This window comes from Phoxinus phoxinus (genome assembly GCF_949152265.1).
Source record: "Phoxinus phoxinus genome assembly, chromosome: 15".
Classification (NCBI taxonomy): Eukaryota; Metazoa; Chordata; class Actinopteri; order Cypriniformes; family Leuciscidae; genus Phoxinus; species Phoxinus phoxinus.
Window position 1 is genome coordinate 18,602,387 of NC_136890.1, and position 25,135 is coordinate 18,627,521.

Below are 25,135 nucleotides of genomic sequence, written 5' to 3' on the forward strand. Positions count from 1 at the left end.
TGTATGTTGTTAGAGAAATTCCCTAAAATTCCCCTGTCCTCTACAGAGGCAAAATGCTGATACCTGGATCTCAAGAGGATATGATGTCAAAGGGTTGCAGGTTTGCTGTCAGGTATAGTTTACGACGTTCCCAGGGCCGGATTTAGTCTACCTCATATTGTGACATGGGCAAAATAAAAATGTTTTGCCCCACAATAACCCTACAGTATGTGGGCACTCAGTTTTTTCTGTCATTTGGGCAAAATCTCATGTTATATTAATTGGATGAAGACAGAATTGGCTATCTCGACGACAAATGCCAGGCCAAGACATCTATATTTGCCTATATGTTTTATGGCGGGTTGAGTTATGAGGTTTGACTGAGAGTTTGAGGATTCAATGGATCCATCAGTTTCGAGCTTGTGTTAATATGTTTTTAATTGGTTAAATATTTGCAAAACACACAGACAGACATAAAGGGTGACCTAAAGCAATGATTTATAGAACAACGAAAATATGACGCAATATAATGTACGCAATACAAGGTTTCTGCCCGATATTTAAAATTTTCATTTCTAGATGGTCTTACAGTGATCTACCATTATAGTGAAATTTAAGAAGAATTAAAAAAAACATATTATTTCACCTCATTGTAATCCCTCCATGCATAAATCTGGCTAGATGACCCATCCTTCAATAACAACCACTTTGCAAAAATCAGATGTCACAAGGTCATAGATTTCATAATGAGCCATTTTTGCTGTTTAGTGTCAAACAAAGTTGAACCATTAACAGATTTATTTGAACTGAAAAGCTCATTTCGCAAACACGTTAATGAACCAAGTCCAGCCAAAGTTCGATTTCTGACTCTAGATCACATCACATGATTAGAACGTCAGTCCTGATTGGCTCGTAGAAGACATAGGTTGTGCTCCTGTTGGCTTTAAAAGCAATTACCAATTACACCGACCACAGTGTATTCAAGAGAGCAAGTCGCTGCAGTGTATCAAAGGTTACAGTAGATTGAAACAAGCTTGGCAACTATAACGTATGAATAATAAATGGCTGCCACCCATGCAGCAGTTAGAAGGGGGCAGCCTGAATCAGTTTCCATCACTCTGTTTTTAAGGCCATATGCCCCTTTTCATTACTTGGAGCACACCAGCTGTATTGTAACTACAACCAATTTCCTTGCAGTCTATAAAACTGTCAATCAGAATCATACAAGAGAGCCGAGCGCAGAGTTGAGTATGACTGCCTGAACGGGGGGAGAGACCGAATCTGTAGCCAGATGTCAGCAAGTCGAAATCCCGTGCGCGAGATAATGTTATCGGACTTTTATGTAAAGTTCAGGCAAATTGATTAGGCCTTTTGATTGTACGTTTGAAATGAGGCTAGGTCAGGGAATTGTTCTTTCTTTTCTTCGACTCGCACAGCATAACCAACAACGTCTCGGATGGCTTGGTTAAATCAAGCAGGTTTGTTAGTTTAAGGAAATTTATAATGACTGGGTGTTAGGTGATGAAAATGCTAATGCTCCATGCAACACTTGACTCGTGAAGGTCACAAGGTTACGCTAAAGAAATAGTCAAGGGTGTAGCTACATTTGAAAGAATCATTTATTAAATGTATAGCAAAGAGACAAATAAGTTATAATATTTGTATTTGTTAGAATTCTATCAGTGTTTGAACATTATTATTTAGAGAGCTAGTACATTTGTTCTACTTTCATGGCTAGCTTTTCACAAAACCCAAAAACAGTCTTCAGATTGGACTCACTCTCATCTATATAACACTGTAACAGGGGAACTTTAGTTGTCAGAGAACAAGTTAGCAATGAAAGTGTGCATCTTAATGTCTTCTCAGTTATGTTCTCACAAAAATGGTAGCATTACATATAAACTCTTTAAAAATATACTTCTGTCAAATAACTTGACAACTACTATGTACACTACAAAAATAAATTTTCATATAAATAAATTATATGGCATACATTTATCTTTGTAACTGAAAACGACATACATCCACGCCAAAACAATGGGAAAAAATGGCAGTCTGTAAAAAAAACAACATTATTTTTTCCTTTTAAAATCCTCTAAGAGCTATGATGAATCTGTAAGGTAAATGTTATATACTCTTTTTTTCCTATTTAACATTAGTAAGCACTTTATACAGATCAAAATCCATTAATGTAACAAAGAAACTGTAATAATAGTGTTTTCCGACAGACGTAAAAATCCCTGCATTGTTAAGAACTGGCATTATGACCATTATTAAACAAAACATCTTATTATACAAAAATATAAATATTGCAAAACAACTGTAAAAAAAAAAAAAAAAAAATAGAATATATATATTTATATATATAAACATTACAATAGTTGCCAGCCATGATTTTCTCCCATTTCTGCCAATGTGACATTTAGGAGAACACAAACAAACAAACAAACAAACACAGAACAGCTCTCAAAGTCTTTGTCAAGAACAAACATATGTTTGACAGGAAGTCAATCTGGACGAGGGGGTCGCAGCAAACTCAAACACACTGTTAAAGACACACATGCCAGCTTCAGAGCCATGGAGGAGTGGGGGCTCCATGACCCTTGACCCTTAAAGAACTCGCATGCACCATTTGGCAGTTGAGGGGGGAACGTCCAATTAGTGTCACAGCGTTATGTTGTGGATTTTTATGAGGTGAGGTCAGCGCAGAGAACTGCTCGTGCTAAATTAGGGCCAGTAGTTGTGGTTTGTCATTGAGGAGGTCAACGAATTGACAAAAACCATCGTCGTGATCGACCGTTATGCGACGCACACCTTGAGATTGCTCGTTAGCATAGCTTATTAAAACAAAACAAAAGATACGTCACCAGAATCAGAGCGGATATTGTTTTAACAGTAATGTTTTAGCTTAAACCATGATTGAACAGAAATAATGCCGTACCGTAAAAACAAACAAACAAACAAAAGAACGCTACAATGAAAACCCGAAATAACCGTCACAAAACATTACCTTAGTAATGCAAAGTTGGAGTCATGAGCAAATTTAGGGTGGGCCGCATATGACCGTTTTACAGTAAATAACTGGAATATGAAGAGAGAATACAAGAGACCAGAGAGAGTACAGAGGACAGAAAAACAGAGGCACAGTCACCCAACAATCACTCGTTTCCTTCTTCATTTCTGCTCAGCTAAATTCTCACGCATAGCGTGTTTCAATGTTAAACAGTATTTGTTTTTGTTTTTTTCAACTACCACAGGTTTGTGATAAGCAAATTAAAATTAAAAAGCATAAACTCTAACGCTTCAATATACACAAAACGCAAACATCCGCACGCACGCTTAAACATCTGATGCTTGTCGGCAAACAACTGGATATTAATGTGAAGGTCTACGTGTCCTAGCATATGTCTGAACAAATATCATTTCCCTGAATGTGTCCTCTGAAAGTGAAAGCATCTGTGCAGTTTTGTACTGGTGTTCTGAACAGAAGTGTACCGTAAGTGCAATGGAACTGCCACAAAATCGTTCAACATATTATGTTAGGCCACTTAGTGTTTGTTCTTGTTAGTTAATATGCATCTGAGCGGTCTAGGGGGCCTGACGTGGACCAAAATATTCCAACATGCACACATACAACAACAACAACAACAACAAAAACTGTACATTTTCAACCTCTCACACGCATAGTTCTATAAAATTAGAGAAAATTATTGCATAGCATTATACAAACATTACAACAATATCATAAGCAGCAACGACTGTATGCTGAAATGTTTGTCAAGAATGAAGTTTCCGTATGGCACAGATACCCAAATGATGGGTGGGCACTTGGAACACACAAGTCTGACGATCCCGGTCAAATTATAGCTACTCTCATTCATTATTTACATTTGTGTACACATAAATACTTAGAAATATCTAACAATAATACACCAGGGTTATACAGTAACAGAGTCAAGCACCGAAATGGCGTCGCTGGTCAAAGTGTCCCCGCCATGCAGCACCATGTTTCTGCCACGCTGGCAGACAGATGTCCCATCTTTGGCTGTTTGAGCTTCAACATTCAACCACTGTGAAGACAAAGTAGGGGAAAAAACAGGTTTAATAGCCGTTAAATATTAATTCATAATTACAGATAAGATACCTGGTTTAGTCCACATAATTGAATCAGATAGAAAGGTGTTATTATTAGTAATCGTTTGTATCAGGACAAAAAAAATGTTTAATGCTTTTTTTTTTTTATAGGAGTCTCTTAAGCTTAAGTTTACATTTATTTGATCAAAAATACAGTACAACAGTAATATTGTGAAATATTATTACAATTTAAAATACCTTTTCTATTTGAATATATTTTAAAATGTAATTTATTCCTGTGATCAAAGCTGAATTTTCAGCATCATTACTCCAGTCTTCAGTGTCACATGATCCTTCAGAATTAATTCTAATATGATGATTTGCTGCTTGAGAAACTTTTCTTATAATCATGTAACAAATTTTATTCTTTAGGAGTGGATTTGGGAAATCTATAGATTTTAATTACATTTATTTTGAATCAATACAAACTTAAACTTTAATTCATGCATTATCAATATTTATATTGTTTAATATCATTAAACATTTGAATAAATTGACAGCCCTATTTATTCGTAGAGTGCATACGACTGCTGATTTGATGTGGACCGCTTTACTTGAATTCCGCCATATAAGAAGCTCCCCAACTAACCTCAGCTGGAGGGTCTTGTGTGGCAGACATTGGGAGTGTCATATTCTAGATCCTGCAGCTCCATGCCCTCCGCTTTTGAGCTGTCGTTGCTCTCGTCAAAGGGCACGTGAGGGTCGGAGAAGTGAGGGTCAGTGTAGACATCTTCTGAAGTGTGATAGCTGTCATTGGAGGGGTGGGAGGGGTAGGTAGGGCTCTGGCCGGGCATCCCGGAATGAACGGCGACCGTCACCGAGGCCGAGGCCGTCACCGTTGTGATGGGCTGACCATAGGCAGGGCCTGTGGACGGCTGGGATGGGTGAGAGTAAGGGTTGTGGGAACGGGGGCGATGGGCCCCTGAACGTTCGCGGTGGTTGGGGCCTAAACGGCCTCCTGGCTCAGTAGCGGTTTCAAAAGCATCCATGCGCGGCCTGTGAGGGGGAGGCGGGTGGCCGCTCCCAAAATCCCTCTTAGGGTCCCTGCTACAGTATCGCTTTGACGACTGAGGTCCAGCATCCTGAGAACTGGGCTGATGGGTAGACCTGTAATGCCGCTGTGGTTGCTGCTGTCTAGAGTCATCCTGTGGAAAACATTGTAACAACGTTATTTCATTGTTTTTATGTCAAATATATAGTGAGTGATATAAACACTCTACTCACTGAGTAAGAAGGACACATTGGCAATTCAACTTGACGACTGCCTTGCCGTCCCCCTGTGGCGATCTGCACCTCTTCCAGTCTGGCTGATCGCCCCCTGTTGGGCTGGAGGTCATATTGCTGAAGCTCTTGGCTAATGCCAGACACAGTAGTGTTGGAACCGTATTCTGAGTCTGAGGAGTCTGAACCTGCTCCAGGGGTCGTGTGACTGGGCCGCATGGTGAAGCGGACCACCTGTGGGGGAGGCTCTGGAGACGGGGTGGGCAGCCGGCTTCGTCCGTCCACTGGAGATACCTGAAAGTGTATTGGCCATGAAAATAAAAATCTGAAAAGTTGCTCTATCTAAAATTTGTGAATGTCCTGTGATATTTGAAAGATTTAACATCATCGCATAGTTTTGAATATTTACAGTGGCTCAGTTTAGCCACGCTTAAAAATGCTGATAACAGATAAATGTCAGATATTAAAATGTTATGCTACTTAGTCTAAATACATTTAAATTAAACTACAATCAAGCATTTTTTAATGCTGCAAGTGAATTTAGGCATCAAAGCATTATAATTTACAGTATAAGAAAGATAGACATGCAAAGCCTGACATATTAAATAATAGTCAGAAAAATCTTTTTTTTTTTAATGGAACAGTTCATTGAACTTTTAGACAAAATATTTTAAAAATATAAAAAAAACTTTTTTTGTTCATATTTGATACATCAAGCTTTTATGGCTCATATTGTATGATATAGAAAAATATTAAGCTAATCCTCAAGGAGTAAAAAACACCCCAATTTTATTTGAAGCAGTTGCTGATATATGGCCAAAAAAATAAAATGCATGTAAATATAAGTCATCATTCTATATCTGCCAATGATATACGTTTTAAGATTATATTTAAATGCTTAGTTTTATGATCAAAGCTCTGTCAAAAAACCCCATCTCTGATACATTTTAACCTAATTTTGCTATAAAAAAAAGAGAAAAAAAAGAATGCATGGATAAATAAGAAACTTAAGTTGCTTCAGTCCCATATGTACTCATCTTGAAATATTACTTAAGTTATTCTTAGGTTTAAAAATCTGTAAAGATTACAGAGTAAAAATGTATCATGACCTGAAGTGGGATGCTTTACGAATTATACAAAAAGGCCTTTTACTTGCTAAAAACAAACTAACTATCATTCAGACAACAGGTTTTTCAGCAAACTGTTGGACTTGGAAATCTGCGTATCAAATATGATAGAGTAGGTATTATAGAGTGTGAGCATTAGATGACAGCAAAAGTAATCTAAATGTCTAATATTGGTGAAAAAATATTTTGGTCACACACACACAGAAAAAGCAAAAAGGAGTTTAGCTCCGTATAGCACTATGTATGGTATGTGAAGGCGTTATGCAGGGTAACTTAACAGGAGCAATCCTCTTACCTCAGGATAAGGGCCAAAGTAGGACAATAAGACTGGGAGCAGCACCAGTCCATTCAGGACCCCTAATACTGTTAGGATGGCCAAAACAGCAAAGAAATACCTGTAAATACACAGCAAAAAACACTGTAATCAGAATAAAAAAGGAACTTTACTGCTACGATTCAAGCACAGACCAAAAGTCACTAAGGCACATTCTAACAAACATTCGCACACAAAAAGACTTTAGTCGGGTTTGGTTTTAAACAAAATTACCTTGTGCCAGAGAAAGTCTCCAAAGAGGTCTTTTAGAAAGCAGCACAGAGAAGCAGAGGACATAATTAGTTGGTTAATTCAAAAGGATGGAAAATAGGGAAGGAAAAAGAGAGAGGTTTTTCTTTTCTCTTTTTTCTAGGGGTGAGTGGAGTACAAGCAAACACAGGGAAAAGCAAAACGGGAAGGAATGTGGAGTACAGGCTTGCGAGAGTAGAGAGGCAAAGCACAAAGGGACAGGGGCCTCTCTCGCTCTTTAAAAAAAGAACGCAGAAGCAAACAAATGAAGTGAACGGTATAGAATTTAAACAATTTAGTCTAGGAGGAAGAGACGAGAGGAAAGACTACAGGCCCCTTTTGCCTGGCCTCGAGCACATTCACTTTCCCTCTCTTTCTTTCTCTATCAGTCTTTCTATGCTAAGCCCCTGTGAAATTTCCCTGCCTTTTACAATCCCCTGCTCTAATTAAATCTCTAGAGTATCAGGTAAGACCCCCCAATCTCCTCGACAAATCCCTCCCTCCTGTCCTCCTTCGCTCCCTCGCTCTTTCTCTCTTCTTCATTATGGCCAGCTTTCCCTCCTTCGCTACTCCAGCAATGCATCAGTGTAAAGTGCTGCGGCTCAAATTGCAGCTGCCATCTTGTACTTTAGAGAAATACCAGGATGAGGACACTATTTTCTTGATATTTTCTTTATAATAATTTTTTTCCCTTTTTGAAATTTCTCGCTTATATATCCAGATAATGAAATTTCTGTTAAATATTACCATTACTACATTTATGCACTGAAAAAAAAGAGGCATCAATCAATGTGTCAAATTCTTATTTTCCAGTAAATTATTTTATTTGACTAATAATTTCCAGACTAATTTATTTGATCTATGAGAGAACAATGTATCTTTTCATAAAATATATACAGAATATATACACACATTATAGATGAAAGACAAATTATGAAATTTGTATATTAGTACAATTCACCCCTGGTTTTATGTCTAGTCCCAGACTAAAATGCATGTTTGACCTGTTCTAACTAAAAGCAACTCGCACTGACATATCTTAAAATATATCAGTGCCATTGTTATGTCGCAAGATGCACACCAGTCATTTTTTTAAGGAACATTTATCAAAAAATGTCCTAATTCAACAAAGGCCTAATCCTGGCTTAATCTAAACCCTGTCGGTGCAACCAGGCCTTAAATGTACTTCTTATCTTCTTCACACACACAAATAATGTTAGATTGATAATTACAAGAATAAAAAGATAAAATATAAAGAGATAAATAATCAAAGTAAATCAAATAAATATTATATAACTTCATTTCTCATTATAAATGTATTTTTTGTATACATTTATATACCGATATTTTTACTGGAAAACACATTTTTGCAGTGATATGAAAGGTACTGCATGGGCAAAATATGCATTTAAACCATACTTTATACTGGAATTAATATGTGAATGCATGTGTGGGAGAGACGGTGGGTACACTAGCGAAGGCCTGCCAGCTGGTATGCAGCACAGCTGCGCCTCAGACTAAACCCACAGACACATTTATAACTGATGCTGCTCTTGCTCGGCCTGCCCAGGTTTACAAGCAGCGCCTCAGACTCAAACAATGTCCTGTTATGGCCGCACGAGGTGGGCTTCTCACTAGAGAACCACAGACCTGGGTGTCTCTCAAGGCACTCTCACTTTATGTCATTTGGGAGGATTCGATAGTCTGGTTCAAGGGAACAGCTACCACAGTGTTTAACCAAGCAGACGCCACTTGTTTGGGGAGAGAGTGGAGAGAGAAGCCAGCCTGGTATTATTTAGGCTTATGTTTGAAACAAAACAAAAAAAAAGTCTGGATCTTTAGACTATGTCTGCATTTCATCAAGTAAGGCTCCTTAAATTGCACTTTTGGGTTTGCGTTTGCCTCTTGCTCTACCACACGAAAGGCAGAACTCACAAGCAGAGGGATCAAACAGATCAATAGCTACAACTCAACAGACATCATCTTGGTCGAACCGCTCGGAAAGTCACAGACTCCAAACTAAATGTTCGTGTTGACGAGTGATTTAAGCCGGTGTGCTTTTCCACGGATGAGAGCGATTCCTTCAGACTGGCTGAAGCAACAAAAGAGTTTTATGTTCCTCAACTTTGAACTCTTGAGACGTCGCGTGAAGCGTCCATGAACCAAGAGCTGTTCTCGAAAGCCACTTCTCCCAAGCGAAACCTCGCCGAGCAACACGTCCGATCTGTTTAGATTCAAAACATTAGCGGACCTGACGGAGCAAAGTCAGGGAAACATTTATTCCTGCAAGGCTATAAAAATACAGCCTGCGTTTTTTGTTTTTTTCCATATCTTCGGAGGCCAGGGGGTTTTGTTTGATGAAAAAACAGTAGTTGCGTTTCAATAGGAGCCCATGAGAGGGACCGGGGCCCAATGTGGTCTGCGGAGAGAGTGTGTGATTGCTCTGAACTTGTGTGTGTATTATTTTTCTGGCATGCTACTTTAGATCCAGAGTGATTTGAGGGTGGAGGGCTGTGGTGGTTTTCCAGTCCTCTAATAAGAATGAGCTACTGCAGACATTTGTTCTTTCCCTCCCATAGAAACAGCCGAGATACTTACCACTCAAACACTCATGAGTCAGTTTGATATAAGTGTGATTTGAATTTCAGCACAATGATAGTCTCGATACCGCTCCAAGAAACAATAAATTAGCGTATCTGTTCGGACTCATCTGAGGACGGGAAGGACATAAAACATAAAGCAATTGCAAAGTTACTGATTTAGATCCTCTAAGTAGCAGTGTGTGTGTCACTCCTCATTTCCACTCCTCGACATGCTGCAAAATAACCCCCGGGCCCTCTCTGCGCTCAGCTTGTAAATGTCTTTGCAGGGCCGTAGAAAAGAAAAAAAAAAGATTACAGAAAACACAGGAGAGCCTCAAGCTTTGTGAAGACAGACAGGAAAGATACGTTGAACGGGAAGGGAGGTTGGTTAAAAATGAGAAAAGAGTTAGGAAAACATTTACACTGAGTCCTAACCAGGCGTGATGTGACAAAAGCGACAAGCGATAAAATCGTTGATGTTTTAATCAGTTTCTGTCAAACCAGCTATGATGAGCAAAGAGCAGCACATTTTGTCATTTGGTTAGTTTCTATGTTTACACTTTAATATGTTGAGCCAGATAGCTATGCACTCACAGGATATTCATAGGACCACAATCACTCTCCTCATGAATATTAAATCATAACCAATGAGGTTTGTCATTGTGCGTCAAGCAGGTTTGGTTGAGCTTCTGTTTATGTTTGCTGATCAATGTTTATATGTGAATAAAAGCCTAAATCAAATCTGTCCATCATAAAAAGTAAATTTGGGCTAAACTGCTCAATTCATTTGGATTACTTTTAGGATCTCTTTATTAACTTTTTGAAGTGACAAAGTGGTAGTTGCCTGGACTCAATGGAGGGACAGAAATCTCTCAGGTTTCATTTAAAATATCTCCATTTGTGTTTCGAAGATGATTGAAAGTCTAAAAGGTTTGAAACGACATAAGGGTGAGTACATTTTCATTTTTGGGTGAACTAACCTTAACTCTGATTAACACAGCTATCCCATCTTAAAGTACATTAAATGTACTACAATCTATGCGGCAGAAAGGGATTGAAAAATACAAGTCTGCAGTCTTTACCTGACTATGAAGTCGAACTCTGACCCTGCCAGCATCAGGACTCCTAACAGGGTGGAAAACGCTCCATCCAGCACTGGGGCAAACATGTGCTCAAGTGCTAGAACGGCTCTTTTGTTCCTGTCCCCGATGGCTGTGAGGAACGCCTGAGAAGAAAACATAACAAATAAGATTAATATAAATCACCCAGACCAATAATAATAATAATAATGAGTGAACTAGCTATATATAGTCGCAATTGTGAGATAAAAAGATGCAATTACGAGAAATAGTCGCAATTATGACTAGCACATGAACTCACTAGTGCCACGTGGACGGTAAACTCCACACCGATGCCAACAGAAGCGATGAGGATGACGACGGGCACAGCGCTGAGCTTGATGCCGATCAATCCCATCATGCCAAACAGCTCGACCGTCATCAAAGACAACACCAACACCTGTTGGAGAGAACCGGCAAACATAAATCCATCATCCTAGTTCTTTCCGAAAACACAAGGAGCCATACTTTACATAGATTAAAGTAAAGTACAGCTCGGGTTAGATGGGTCAGCTTAGATAAAGCGCTGTGGAATGTGGGAAAATATCTGCTCTTCAGACGGGCTCTTTTGCAACGCTTTCATATGGAGCTGAACTCGGGCTATGAACTGGTAAAGTAAATGCCATAATCAGCTGATGAGTCTTGGGTTACTTGGGGGCCTAGCTGCCTTTGAAGAGGGATGAAGAGGACAGAAAGAGGGCCAACGGAGGGGAGTTTGGGGGCGGGGAGGGCTGGCAAATGAAAGGGAGGGGGGTCGAGCATTGCGGAAGTGGGGACGTATGGAGTTTAAGGGGGCCGCTGGTGGTCTGGGACAAAAGCGCAATGGTAAAAGCTGAAGCAGGGCTATAACTTTCCCTTTCAAGTGTCCAGTAAAGCAAAAGGATGAAGCCGCTATCCTGTCAGACAGAGTTGGATCAGTCAGATGGCTTAAACACTGCCCCTAATAAAAACAGAAACCATCAAAACGTGGATGACAGAGTGTGGGAAAGAAAGTTAGGCCTCACGAATGATATAAATGTTACATACGCGCACATTTCAGCAGGAAAAGCAGGTCTTTTTTATTTGTGGAGTGATATAGTTGCTGTGGTAACCTCTCATTTCCCCATTTATTTTAGAGAAATGTTTTAAAAAGCCTCATGTAGACTAAACAAACTGGCTCTGACAGTATAAGATAAACACAAAGCGCAGGGCTGTAAAAACACGGCTTCTCTTCAGCTATTCCTGCCTGCCCTCCCCTGTCTCTCTCCAAATTGTGCACATTTAATTACTTCCAAACCTCTTGTACATCACAGTCCTTCACAGAATAATGAAGAGGACGTTGTGAAAGCTTGTTTCCACCTCAGAGTAAAAAATCATAATTAATTAAATGTAATCATAAGAAACTTGTTTTATGACATATGAACTAAAGCGGCAATTGAAAAATTTACTCAATTTTAAGACAACTATTAGAAATATGTGCAATTAGTGTTTTAAAGGTGGTATTATGAAAATAGCTGCAGTTTTAAAATATAAAGGTGCAGTTATGAGATATAAATGTGGTTGTGAGGAATAGTCACAATTTCAATAAATACAACATTAACTATAAAGTTGCAATTGTGAAATAATAAATTTTCAATTCCCAAAAAATTGTCACAATTACCTTTTATTTTGAGAGGGGAAAAACAGAGTAAATAGATATTAACGGATGATGAAGTTTAGTGAAGGAGTGGCAATATGAAGAATTTGAAAAATTAGCATTAATTGAACCCTATAATGCATGTACTGTTGAATAACCGAAACAAATATTTTAATGTTTCTTTATATTTTAAAACAGGACTATAATATTTCAAAAGGTTGACTTTTGAGAGAGTAACACAATGAAATAAAACTTGGTTCAAAAGATATAAAAAAAACATAGATATACAGTATGAAATACTTTATTTAGTTATCTATATATTTATATCTATATATTACCACTTAGGACCTGCTTACACCAAGTCCAGTGTAACTAAATGCTACGAAAGTAAACAATATTTGAAAATATTTTTTTTATAGATTTGTGCCAAAACATACTTATTAGTCTGACGTCTTTAAAAAAAAATGTTTGGATACATGAATTAATTTTTCTGCATGTGAACAATTAAAAAAAACGACCTAGCCTCCAACTGAAAAAACAACAACAGATAATTGCAGTGGATATTTCAGATCATGAAGGAAGGAGTTCATAGAAATGCTTGTTTCATGCCAAAAATACAGACTTGGTTTGTACAAGCCTTGAATGAACATACACAGATAGAGCCAAGTCTGTGATGAATGTGCGTGTACACAAAACCCTGACACATCATAAGGAGAAACTCACTATGATTCCCGCAGTCCAGGGGTTGAGCAGGAAGACGGCGCACACTAGAAAGGTGCAGGCCAGCACGACGCTGATGGACAGCAGGAGCCAGTGACGCAGGCCTACGTACTGCTCCCAGAAGAGGAAGGGGTAGCCATTGGGGTAGCTGGGCAGGCCCTGGCGGCTGTAGTTGCTGCAGATGGCGCGTACACTCTCGATGGCCTCCACGAACTGTGGCGTCTCACGAAGCCCGTTGAGGTAGAAGGGAAACTGTGCATATTCGATGGGCTCAGCAGCCGGAACTGCAGACATAAAGACAAAGATGTCCATACAAATTAGATAATTATTAGTAAATTTAACTTTTACAACAAGCCACATGACCTGTCACTCTTTGATATGCACAGGACGTCTAGCGTTCTCAAAGTGACAGACTGTACCTATTAAACATGTCGATTTCTTTACCGCCCCAGGAGGAAAAGAGCGCTAAATTACCAGCTATCAAATCTCGACATGCAGCCGAGTGTCAATCCTGACGATGATCTGCTGTAATTATGTTGTCAAAAATCTACACTGAAATATCCCACCGCTCCTCTCTGGAACGAACACACACACACACACGCACGCGGACGACCATCAAACGTTTGAGTATTGCCAAATTCATGCTGACAGTTATCACCTGTCATCAAAGCTTGTGTGCACTGCAGGGCTTTCAGCAGCAGGCCTGGAATGAGTCATCACTCTGGCTACTGGACTTGGATAAGCGGCAGTCTTAAAACCACAAATAAAATCAGAAGAATGTGACCCAGAATGACTAGCGCTCCAGAGGTGTGTGTGAGAGCATCTGTGAAGGGCGTGTGGGTGGAAGGGAGGGAATATCTGAGCGTGTGTGTTCCAGTGCCTGAAGGGGTCAGGCAGGACCACTTGCTAAACATGCTTTTGCCCCGTTATAATCTCTCCACTATAAATTTCCATCAGGACGGGAGTTGGACGTCTGCCAGCCTGCTGTGGGGGCTCAGACTCGGAGAGGCCGTTTCAGCTTGTTATCCAGTCACATTTTCCCCGGGCGCCCACTGTGTACTGCACACACACAATGTACACAAGCTCACGCAGCCCAGTGGTGCTGTTAACTTTAAAAACACAACTACAATTGGAATAAACCCACTTTCGCTGTCTGAACTTCATAAACGATACACAAGTCATTCAGTGTTGGAAAAGCTCAGTTGACCATTATTACCCAAACGTCAAAACTTAATATGTAACATAATACATTCAATCATGAAGTGGTGAGTTGTTTCTGATTTTTTTAATTTTATAAATGAATCAAATTAAAATAAAATAATCAATCAGAAACAACTCACCACTTCATGTTTAAAGTATAAAATTAAAATGATGTCACCATGCCCTATTATTTGGTACGCCGAAAAATAAATAAAAACTACGATACGTAGGTTAAATATATCTTTTATATAAATATAAAACGATAAATATATCTAGTCCTAGAATTTTTTTTTTAATGATCCCGTTTTACTATCAAATAGGTAAAATTACGGACGTATAATGTGTTGTAAATGCCATTTCATGTTGACGTTTATCATTTAACACAAAAAATGTATATCCTACCAATTAAGACCTGAATAAAGGAAAATGACAGCAGGTTTATTCACAGGTTTAAGATGTCTAAACTTCCAAACCACTAATGTAAACTAAGCATAACCCAACCACGTAATGCAATAATGCCATCTTCTGCTGCTTGGGATGAAATTATTGTGCTCACAAAGCATAGGCGTTGCGGATATCATCAACAAAATTCAGCATATTATAATGCTGAAAATAAAAGTTGGTTACATAGTTTCTGGCCCCTTAGACTGGTAATAAATTAAAGTACTCACTGTTGAGTCTGCTGACAGGAATGGAGTCTGTCCTGTCATGGAGCCACTCAGGAGGGTGTGGACGGATGTTGGCCTGGGATGCGGCGTAGGCAACCGGGTCATTGCTCACCCAGGCAGATAAATAAATATAGAAGGCGTTTGGGTTGATGATTCCATCGGCACCCACCAACCGCTGTCTGGTTAGCTGGTGATAAAAAAGAAAAAGAAAAAGAAAGAAAATGTCAAATTAGAAACTGTTCAACACGATTGTCTGCTAACTTTAACTGTTTCTAGAAAAAGCAGATACATCAATGTATGTACTACATAATAGAGCATTGTGAATGCCCACCAGCACTGCAGCAATCTGCTTCTCGCCTAGCTACCTCCTGTGAAGGCAAAGTCATTACGGCATCACACTCAATGCCATACATGCTTCTCAAGAAAATAAATCTACAGTTTCCTAGCCAGGAGTTGGGGGTCAGTGTGTACTAGTGTGTGTGTGTGTGTGTGTGTGTGTGTGTGTGTGTGTGTATGGGGGGGGGTCAGGGTGTGTGGTAGAAATGAGAGTGAGTGAGAGAAAAATTGCTTGAGTTAGTGTAACAATAAAAAAATTGGCCGGAGTCCCTGAGCGCGTCTGTGTGCAGTTAACCTTGCTGTTAACACTGGAGGAAATGCCACCCAGCAAATGGAGGAGAGCTATAAAAATAACACAGCATCTGTACAAATGTTGCAAACACTTGCTTCTCCTGACCCCTATGGATACCCACAAAGCCCGGCGCCACAGACGACTCCTGCCGTGAAGGCAAAAATAGGGTTTTTGATAGGACAATGACCTAAAATCCTACTCAACACACGTACAAATGAAAAACAAGTAAGACTGCCTGAAAGGAACTAAAAATCTTGAGATTAAATACAAATTAAATAAATGCGATTTTTTTTCTTCTTGTTTTAAAAAAAGAAAAGAAAAAAAATAACCGTACCATTCTCCACCCACGGTTTGGCACGCACTTTCACCACGGTTCATCTTAAAACTGACGTCGCCTTTATAATATGGTTTGTTGTAAATAATTATAACAAAGCGTAAAACAGAAAGACAGAGTTTGGCTAATGTATGTTTCTGTCGATGGATACTCATTCTGGCTTCCCAATATGTTACAACAGTGATGATCAAAAACACATGGACAAAACAGTCACTCTTTAGAAACTTTGTTCGATGCGAGTGCCGCATGCTCGAACAAGACCAGTCATTTACACCGTCAAACCTGTGCTCCGCACCGGCCTCGTGTCTCACGGAGGAGCTATGGGAGTATAAAAAGAGGAGCGACGACAGTAGAGGATGAGAGAGGACCAGGCCTGGACTGTTTTACGTTATGTTTTGTGTATGTGTGCACGGCAGTCGTCCATGAGGGGCTGCCGCTTTTCCTTTAGTTTTGTGTTTGGTTATTGATTAACCTCGTTACAATGATATTATATTTATGTAGATTTTTAAGTGACTCAGTGAGCCTCATCGAACCTCAATGGTGACTCAATGTGTCCGTAGAGGGTTGTAATTTATCATAGTAATCTCAAAGAACTTTTTTAAAATAAAATAAAAATCTAAAATAAAAATAGTAGAGGAGTAAGAAAATGTCTTACTCATAAAATTTCAATTTAATAAAACAAATATATAAAATAGAAAGTTTGATTTTGTTTTGATTTTCTGTTTAATGTATTTTAAAATCGATAATATATAATATAATAAAAAATATAAGATCATATTAAGAAAAAAAGGTCCTCAAGGACAAAAGTAGTACAAGTTTTAAGGTGACCAAGAGACAGGCAGCATGTAATTCCCGCCTCTATATACACTGAAAGGGGACATGGCAGCACTTCCAAGAGAAGGGAATAAGCGAGAGGCGGGAGAGAAAAAAGCGGACCTGGATTCCAAAGATCTGGATTGCATTAAGCAGCAGGATGCGCAACAACTGTATGTCTTCAAGCTGTCACGGGAAGCACACAGTGCAAAGCTGGCGGCCTCCTGGCCCACTGCCGCCCCTCTTCCCTCACAGGCAGAGGAAATGACATCACAGGGCCGCACACCAACACAGATCGGCTGGCTTTTCTTTCCCATTCAGCTGGCAATGGTTCAGCACAATAATGACCACTTGAAAACAACAAAAATGCAAATCATTTCTGGTCTTATGTGTGCATTGCCTATTACCTGACAAGACGACACACTCAAACACACACACACACACAAACTCTTTCTCGCCGCCGTCCGCTCCACACCTCCCACCCTCTAAGTCCCTCTGGCATATGGTATGCCTTGTATTTTTCATATTTTTGCTCTCCTCTTGCCTGACATTTCATGCTGGGTAGCAACTGGAAACTGTTAATGTGTTAACCTGTTATGTTTTTGTGTGTGTGTGTGTGTGTGTGTGTGTGTGTGTGTGTGTGTGTGTGTGCAGTGGTTTCTTTCTTGACAAGGCCCCTCTGAAGAGTCCTGAAAAGGTTGTATAGGCTGAGCTTTAGGCCTGCAGCAAGAAACTGGAACAAATGGTTTAAATGAAGACTTAATTGCTTTTTCAGAGGCAAGTTGCGGCCCCATCGAGAGCTTTAAATTCCTGTGCTTGGTAAAGCAATCAGAGAGAGAAAGAGAGAAAGAGAATGAGGACAGATACAGACGAACATTCAGAAGCCAGGTGTGGTTCCTATGCGTGGTTATAAACCCTGACACTGATGCTAAAGACATATCTGGCCAAGCACCCCTCCATCATCTCGAGAATTACACACATAACCAGAGATTTACATAAACATGTTGATCATGTCAACCAGAAAGTAACAGAAAAGGCCAGGCCACTGTACTGTGTCAATATACTTCGGGGAAAAATAGAGATGGGCATGGCAATTGTTTAATAGTAAATAATAATTATAATACAATATTATCATTATTAGTATTAGTATTATTATCACCAGTAATTTCAGAATTTACATAAATAGAACATTAATAATAAATATTAGAAATATTATATTACACAATAAGTCAATATTATTAATTAATTATTATTATTATTGATACTAAGACAGACAGATAGATAGATAGATAGATAGATAGATAGATAGATAGATAGATAGATAGATAGATAGATAGATAGATAAATAGATAAATAGATAGATAGATAGATAGGATACAATCAATCAATTAATTAATTAATTAATTAATTGATTAAAATAAAATAAAAATGTCACAAAGCCCACTTATTTAAAAAGCCAATAAACAAAATAAGTTAATTAGTTTAGGTTGTGAAGTTAATTAGTTCATTTAGGTTGTGAAATTTATTGGGCGACCTGCATAGTATGTTTCTTAGTAAATAAACAGTGATGTGCTCTTTAAAAAGAGTGGATACTCTGGATATCGGTGAAAGTTTATTTGTGGATACACCACCTCGGCTCCATCATCTCTCTGAGAATCATGGGATTCAATCTATGAAAACTGGAGTTGCATTGAGATGCATCTGATCTTACTCAAGTGAGGTGGACTCAAGTCTAGTTCATTTCTTACCAGGTTGATGTTTACTGGCTTATCCCTGCGGCCGGTCTGCACCAGGAGTTTGTAGGCCAGTACACCATCGTCAGAGCCGTTCCTGTAGTTCCCCTGAGTGATCCTACCGGCCCGCCAGTCCTTATCGAATGCCTCCTGCACACCTGCCAGGACACACACACATTATTTTGTGGATCCTGTTCAATAGGTTATACATAAATCATGTTAACCTCTCCTCTCAGTCATCCCTCAACCCCTTGTTCTCTCTCTCCCCTCAACGCCAGTGGTCCGTTTCTAGGGCACATTGTTTTCTCTCTCCCTCGCCTCACTGTCTGTGACCAATTTGTCGAGCCATTTCAAACCACAATATTAAAGACAGCTCTCTCCACCCTCTCTGGAGCGGCCTTTACTCAAGCCTATACGCACATACATGCACCACAGTAAACGCACACATAGAGACGCTGCCCCTGCACTGAACAAAAATGTGTTCTAATGAGACCACTGAAAGGATTAAACAAAAGAAAGTAAATGAAAAACGCCAATGATGTTTGAGGTTCTGGTTGGCCGAGCTGACAGCGACAAAGCAAGTCTGTACATGCCACCCAAACTCTGTCTGGACAGAAGTTGTTTGGAAACAGGTACGCCTTTTAAAAAAGGAGCTATGAGAGAAAGTGGGCAAAACAAGGTTTTCTTTTGAATTTGACCCGCCCGGGATTAGATACGGCATTCCGAGCACTCGACACATGGATTTCGTGGAAAGAAGCCACTGTGGAGAAAGCCACAAGGAGAAAGTTATTGCAGGGACATGCCCTTTATCTCCCAATCTTCTTGTTTTGTTTTTTTCACTCTCACCTTCACTGCATTTTTTTGTCCCCTTTTCCTTTTTTGTACAGTTTTGCTCTGTTTTTAATCTCTCAATTTAAATCTGATTCTCGGATCATAATCCGTCTTAAGAAATTAAATGTGTTACAGATTTGGAGGTTTAACAGCGTGATTGATGTTTGTGAGAAACAGATGATCTGATGATGGTAAAATTGAGGTAAAACTCGTCTCCAACGAAGCAAGGCTTGGAAACCAAGACAGTCTCTAAAAATGAAGCAGTTTGTTAAACTCAAATGTTTTTTAGAGAAAATAAAATTGTTTATAGGAAAATGGAATGTTGGAGATTTTTCCCTTTTTTTTTAAATACGCCACCATTCAAAAGTTTGGGGTCGTTAAGATTAATTTTTTTATGTATCTGAAAGAAGTCTCATTTGCTCACGAAGGCTGTCCTATTATGATATATTATTACAATTTAAAATAACTGTTTTCCATTTTAATTTATTTTATTCCTGTGATGGCAAATCTACATTTAAATTTTTTTTTGGCCAGAAATCATTCGAATATGTTGTTTTGATGCTCATTACTTTTTTTATCATCAATGTTGAAAACAGTTCAAACCGTGATACGTGATATTTCAGGATTCTTTGATGAATAGAAAGTTCAAAAGCATTCATTTGAAATAGGAATATTTTGTAATATTATAAATATCTTTATGGTCTCTTTTGATCACTTTAATGTTAATGTACTTTGCTGAATAAGAGTATTACCGTAAATAGTTTTTCAAAAAAAAAATATTTACTGAGCCCAAACTTTTGTGTACATTTAACAAAAATGTATTGCGGTGGTGTATGCTAAAAACAAGAGGAAGAAAAACCAACCAAACAAGAAAATGCTTATGTTGGTAATTTTTCTTATCAGTCAGATGATCTCTTCCAGTCTAAATGGGCAGTTCTGGATCAGAATGAGCTGCAATGTGCAATATGACCAGACTTTTTGCAGTTTAGTTAAAGGTTTGGCCTTTACCAATGGTTTCTTACACAAGACTGAGCGATTACACATCGGAGTGTATTACCTTGCAGCCAGTCTCTGAAGTAATGCAGCCACATGCGTGGGAGCTGGCTGTTCTCCTCCCGCAGGACGTACTTCACAGTGCCGAAGCGTTGGTGCAGCTCATAGAGCTGAGGCTGGATCTGTGCGTAGTCCGCTCTCTGGGTCACCACATACATGTTGTAGAAGGAAAAGTAGCGGAATTGGGCACGGATGAAGTCGTATTCGCCCGTCTCCCTAGGCACAATGTCAGTCAGCTCTAAACCGTCCCGGACGCAGGTGGTGCCGTACAGACTGACCCCGAGCAATGCCAAGAAGAGCAAAATTACCACCACCTGATAGGAAACACACACAAAAAGAGAGATATGAGTCAGAGTTTGGCTATATCTGAAGCTACTGCTGTTTTAGTGTCTTATGACGAAGTTCTGCCCTGTTTGAGGTGTTTGTGGTTTTCAGAAGGCCCTGACTCACAAAATAACACTCACAAAACTTAACTCCAGGAGATTAGCTCATTGCTGGCATCTCTAATCCCACTTCAAATCAGATGATGTGTACAGTGGGGAAAACAAAAAGCATTTTACCCTCACCTTTGTTGTAGGCTGCAGCAAAAACGGTGCATAATGATTCTCAGCGAATGATGCAAACGTCCATCGAGAACACGGCGGTTCCAGACAGCGTAAACTGGACTCCCCAAACTGAGATAGCAAGTCTCGTGTGGAGCTAGCGCCATCAGGACTTTGGCAGGATGCTGTATCAGAGGCCGCTCCTGGCCCTGCGCTGCTGTTGTTGCGGTTGTTGTTGTTATTGTTGTTGCGGTTGGGATTGGCATTGGGATTGGGATTGGGGGCAAAGGGTTGGACGGAGATGTGAGAATGTGGCTCTGCCGTGGTGTAGTAGGCCTGTGTTCTGGGGTCGTACTCTGTGCGCAGCTGTACGGTGGACTGCATGGTGATTTGGGTGTGCTGGGCGAAGCTGTGGCTGCTGTAGGAGGGCGGAGGGCTGTAGCGGCTCGAGTCAGCGGAGGAGTCGGCGTACGCTGCCTGCGGCTCCAAATGGATCACCCGGTTAGCACAAGGGCTAAAGGAGAGAGAGAGAGAGAATGACAGAGCATTTCAGCAACACAAAAGCACCATGTAACGGTTGATTCTGTGTGGAATTTCCTGCAATATCAATTTATATCACAACAACACAGGAAATGATACAGAAGAGCTGGATAAAGTCGGCATGTATAGACTAACATTCACCACAAAGGAAGTTCAAAAAGGTAGGGATCTTAAATCATTCTTCCTTCAAAGATACCTTGATTGGTCCAAATTGTAAGTCAGCATCATTCTTATCCTTAATGAAGAATCCAATCCCATAATGCCTGCTACAAGCTCAGTTGTGCTGTCCCAATTTGCCTACTTTAACAATGCACTAAAAAAATTACTCTTTTTGTGAAGAAAAAGTAGATCATTTTGAGTGTGTAGCAGAAGATGAGGCAAGTTGTGGGACATACTTTTACATCATAATTGCTCTTTAATGGGCCGGACTATTGCATAGTTTTGTGCATCCTGTCACCATAAACTGGCCTGTCATTTTATCACAGTTAACATCCTCTTTTATACATACTGCATATTTCAGTTGATTTAATTTACACTACTCAATCCGGGATACTCATTTCAACATTTGGGACACTCATTCTAATTTCAAATTCTAATACTACCAGGATGGTGGACGAAGCGAGAGACAGTCATTCAATACAGATAAGTATCAATAAATAAATAAATGTTTTTATTATTTTACCCAACATTTGCGTATGCTCTGTTTTTTCTATTATTATTAGAATATAATGCTGTTAGCTTAACAACATGCAAACATAAAATGACTGAAATCAATTGAAAGTTGAGTGTCCTGTGTGGAGAGCCATTTGTGGCGAGTCGCTGCCTATCTAGCATGCTCCAAATCAGTTACTTATAAAGGTTTATGACAGTTAGTATGCTGGCTTAGAAGGCAAATGAAGAAAGTTAACAAGGTTTTGTAAAAGAGCTTGTATCTTCCCCATGATTTCTATATGAATGGAGAGTAAGCGAGTGAAAGTCCTTCAGATGTGGCAACTCATTGAGCGCTCATGCAAATGCATGTAAACACGACCGCAATCAGCTTTCCAGTCGAGAGCTGTTAAAGCCGAGAGGCGAGTGAGTGCTGGTGACTAGAAAGCAAGCGTTTCAACCATGGTGAAAGTTTAGGCATCAGGTTTAATTTCCTGCAGGAGTTTGGGGGCATGACTACGAAGGTAAAGTATGTGCCTATAGCTGACTCGCTTTCTCTCTCTCATCAGACACCAAGAATGTTGCAGAAAGCAGGAGAGGCAACAGCATGTCTTTATTTAAAGGCCCGGGGCCACAGACAGAGATAAACATCAACACACGCACATATGCACACAAAGTATAGATGTTAGGACAGGTTGACGCTTAATTGTGCGGTTTTTATACTGCACTCTCAGTGTCTTAAGTCATTGAATATTTTATCTGAATTTATTCGCCATATCTGATGTGCGTGTTGATGAATGTTTATATGAGAATAAAACCCTAAATGAAATCTGTTCATCATAAAAAGTGATTGTGTGTCTTCAGATATTTTGGACTAAACCACTCAATTCATATGCATTAGATTTACGATATCTTTATGAACTTTTTGAGTGATAGTTGAGTAGACTGTCAATGGAGGGATTGTGTTTAGAAGATGCACGAAAGTCTTACGGGTTTGGAACAACATGAGAGTAAATGATGTCAATATAAATTTTTGGGTAAACGAACCCTTTAAGGTCATAATTTTTGTGTATGTTTACTTGGGGACAAAACCCCAGAAGTTATCTGACTCTATTTGAGGACATCCTTCAAAAAAAAATTGCTTAAATTATGTTTTTCTCCTAAAATTCTAATGTTTTTTTTTATTTTTTATTCAGGGTAAAGTTAAGCTAAGTGTGTATTAAATATAATTAGCTTTGTGATGAGTCTTCCTTTAGCCAGATAAATGTGTTCACTACCTGACAAAGCAGCAGAAAATGTCAAAGCGGCGGTCCTCTCGGCGGTACAGGTCCATGCTGAGGATGGCAGGAAAGATCAGCAGCACCATAGCGAAATTAAACACCACGACCACTGCCGCCTGAGAGAAAAGAGAAGTTGCTATTAAGCACTTATTCACACTCGCACCAAATATTCACATACAGCAACACTCGCACATCTGCAGAGCATCTATGCCAAAACAGCAATGATCCCAACAAATTCAATTTTAAGACAATTATCTTCTTCAGAACAGATGAATGACAAAAAAAAAAAAAAAAAAACGCAACCCTTGCCATTCCAAAACTGAATTTGGCCTCATCCGTCTTGAGTGAAACCCACTTAAATTTCTAAACGTAAATCACATTGCTATCAACCTCATAATTCAACACACTCCCATATGAAGACCTGACTATGAATTAAAAACTGAAGTGGTTTGTATCCGAACCCAGGAAAAATACTTTCTCAGTGATCAGCTAGATGTGGCTCTTCTGACCTTGGGAAACAGCCACTTTCTTTCAGAGCCGATATATCACACGGTTACTAAAAAGACTCCACCGGGCCAAGAGCTCCTGACCAGCGTGGGGAAACGAGCGAGTGATTTGAAACATTTAATCCTGATTAATTCGGTTGAAGCTTACAGAATAACTAGTGTGAGAAGAAAAGCAACATGACAATGAGAGAGAGAGAGAGAGAGAGAGAGAGAGAGAGAGAGAGAGAGAGAGAGAGAGAGAGAGAGAGAGAGAGAGAGAGAGAGAGAGAGAGAGAGAGCAGATCGAAGCATGCCTGCCCTAGTTAGGGTGTATTTTTTATGGGTGGAGGTTGGAGCCATGTCAGACTGCCAGACCACCCAGAGAGCAGCTCAGCCTGACAGAGCCAAGACACAAGAAGACAGAGAGACTCATGGATACAAAATACAGTATCTCCAAAAAGTATTTGGACACACTTGTCACTGCATTACAAAACAAAATATCAAATCTATCAGCCCTAAAAAGGAACAGAGAGAGAACAAATGAGAGACTGTGCGTGAGTGATTCTAGAGTGAGATGTTAGGCTCGACATGTGCGGCCGCTTTTAAGCTGCCAAAGAAACCGATAAAAAGACAGAAAGTGAGGGAGGTGCCAAAGGAACAGTGCTAAACAGAGACAGAAGAAGAAATAATGTTTGAATTCAACATGAAGTGGTAATTGCAGCAACCCATCACTTCTGTAATATTATAACACAAAAATACATGTTGTTAAAGTAAATGTGGCAATTTATATTTTAATGGGGAATAAATAAAGACAACCCTTTTTTCCTCTGGAATAGTCTGCACCAGTGATTTGTTAAAACTTGGAATGTACTCAGAAAGGCAGCATTTATTTGATCAAAAATACAGTAGTAAAAAAAAAACCCAGCAAAATTGTGAAATATTATACAAATTTACAACTGCTTTTTTCTATTTTAATATATTTCAAGAAGTAATTTTTAAAGCTGAATTTTCAGCAGCCATTACTCCAGTCTTTAGAGTCGCATGATCCTTCAGAAATCAACATGCTGATTTGATGCTCAAAACATGTATTATTATCAAAGTATTTATATTATAATTTCAATATTTTTATTGAAACTGTGATTCTGTTTATTTATTTTATGAATAGAAAGTTCAAAAGGTAAAGTTGAAAAAAAAATTTAAATCTGTTGTAAGATTATGGAAAATATTTCTTTACTGTCAATTTATATAAATTTAATGAATACTTGCTGAATAAAAGTATTAATTTCTTGTTAAAAAAAATAATCTTACTGACCCCAAACGTT

The 25,135-nt window shown here is 39.2% G+C and overlaps 1 protein-coding gene across 1 annotated transcript in view; it reads right to left on the minus strand.

Annotated features, from left to right (window-relative positions):
* Positions 1–1,580: 1,580 nt before the first annotated feature.
* Positions 1,581–25,135, minus strand: part of ptch1 (patched 1) — a 56,675-nt gene continuing 33,120 nt past the window's right edge. Inside the window, exons 13-24 of the mRNA XM_079638316.1 lie at positions 23,326–23,444; positions 20,885–21,374; positions 20,323–20,632; positions 18,450–18,592; positions 14,930–15,113; positions 13,062–13,342; positions 10,986–11,123; positions 10,688–10,830; positions 6,757–6,856; positions 5,338–5,628; positions 4,703–5,258; positions 1,581–4,049 (exon numbers count right to left, since the gene is read on the minus strand). Of these exons, the coding sequence (XP_079494442.1) occupies positions 4,704–5,258; positions 5,338–5,628; positions 6,757–6,856; positions 10,688–10,830; positions 10,986–11,123; positions 13,062–13,342; positions 14,930–15,113; positions 18,450–18,592; positions 20,323–20,632; positions 20,885–21,374; positions 23,326–23,444 (2,754 nt within the window). The 3' untranslated portion in view covers positions 1,581–4,049; position 4,703. The remainder of the gene's footprint in view (positions 4,050–4,702; positions 5,259–5,337; positions 5,629–6,756; positions 6,857–10,687; positions 10,831–10,985; positions 11,124–13,061; positions 13,343–14,929; positions 15,114–18,449; positions 18,593–20,322; positions 20,633–20,884; positions 21,375–23,325; positions 23,445–25,135) is intronic.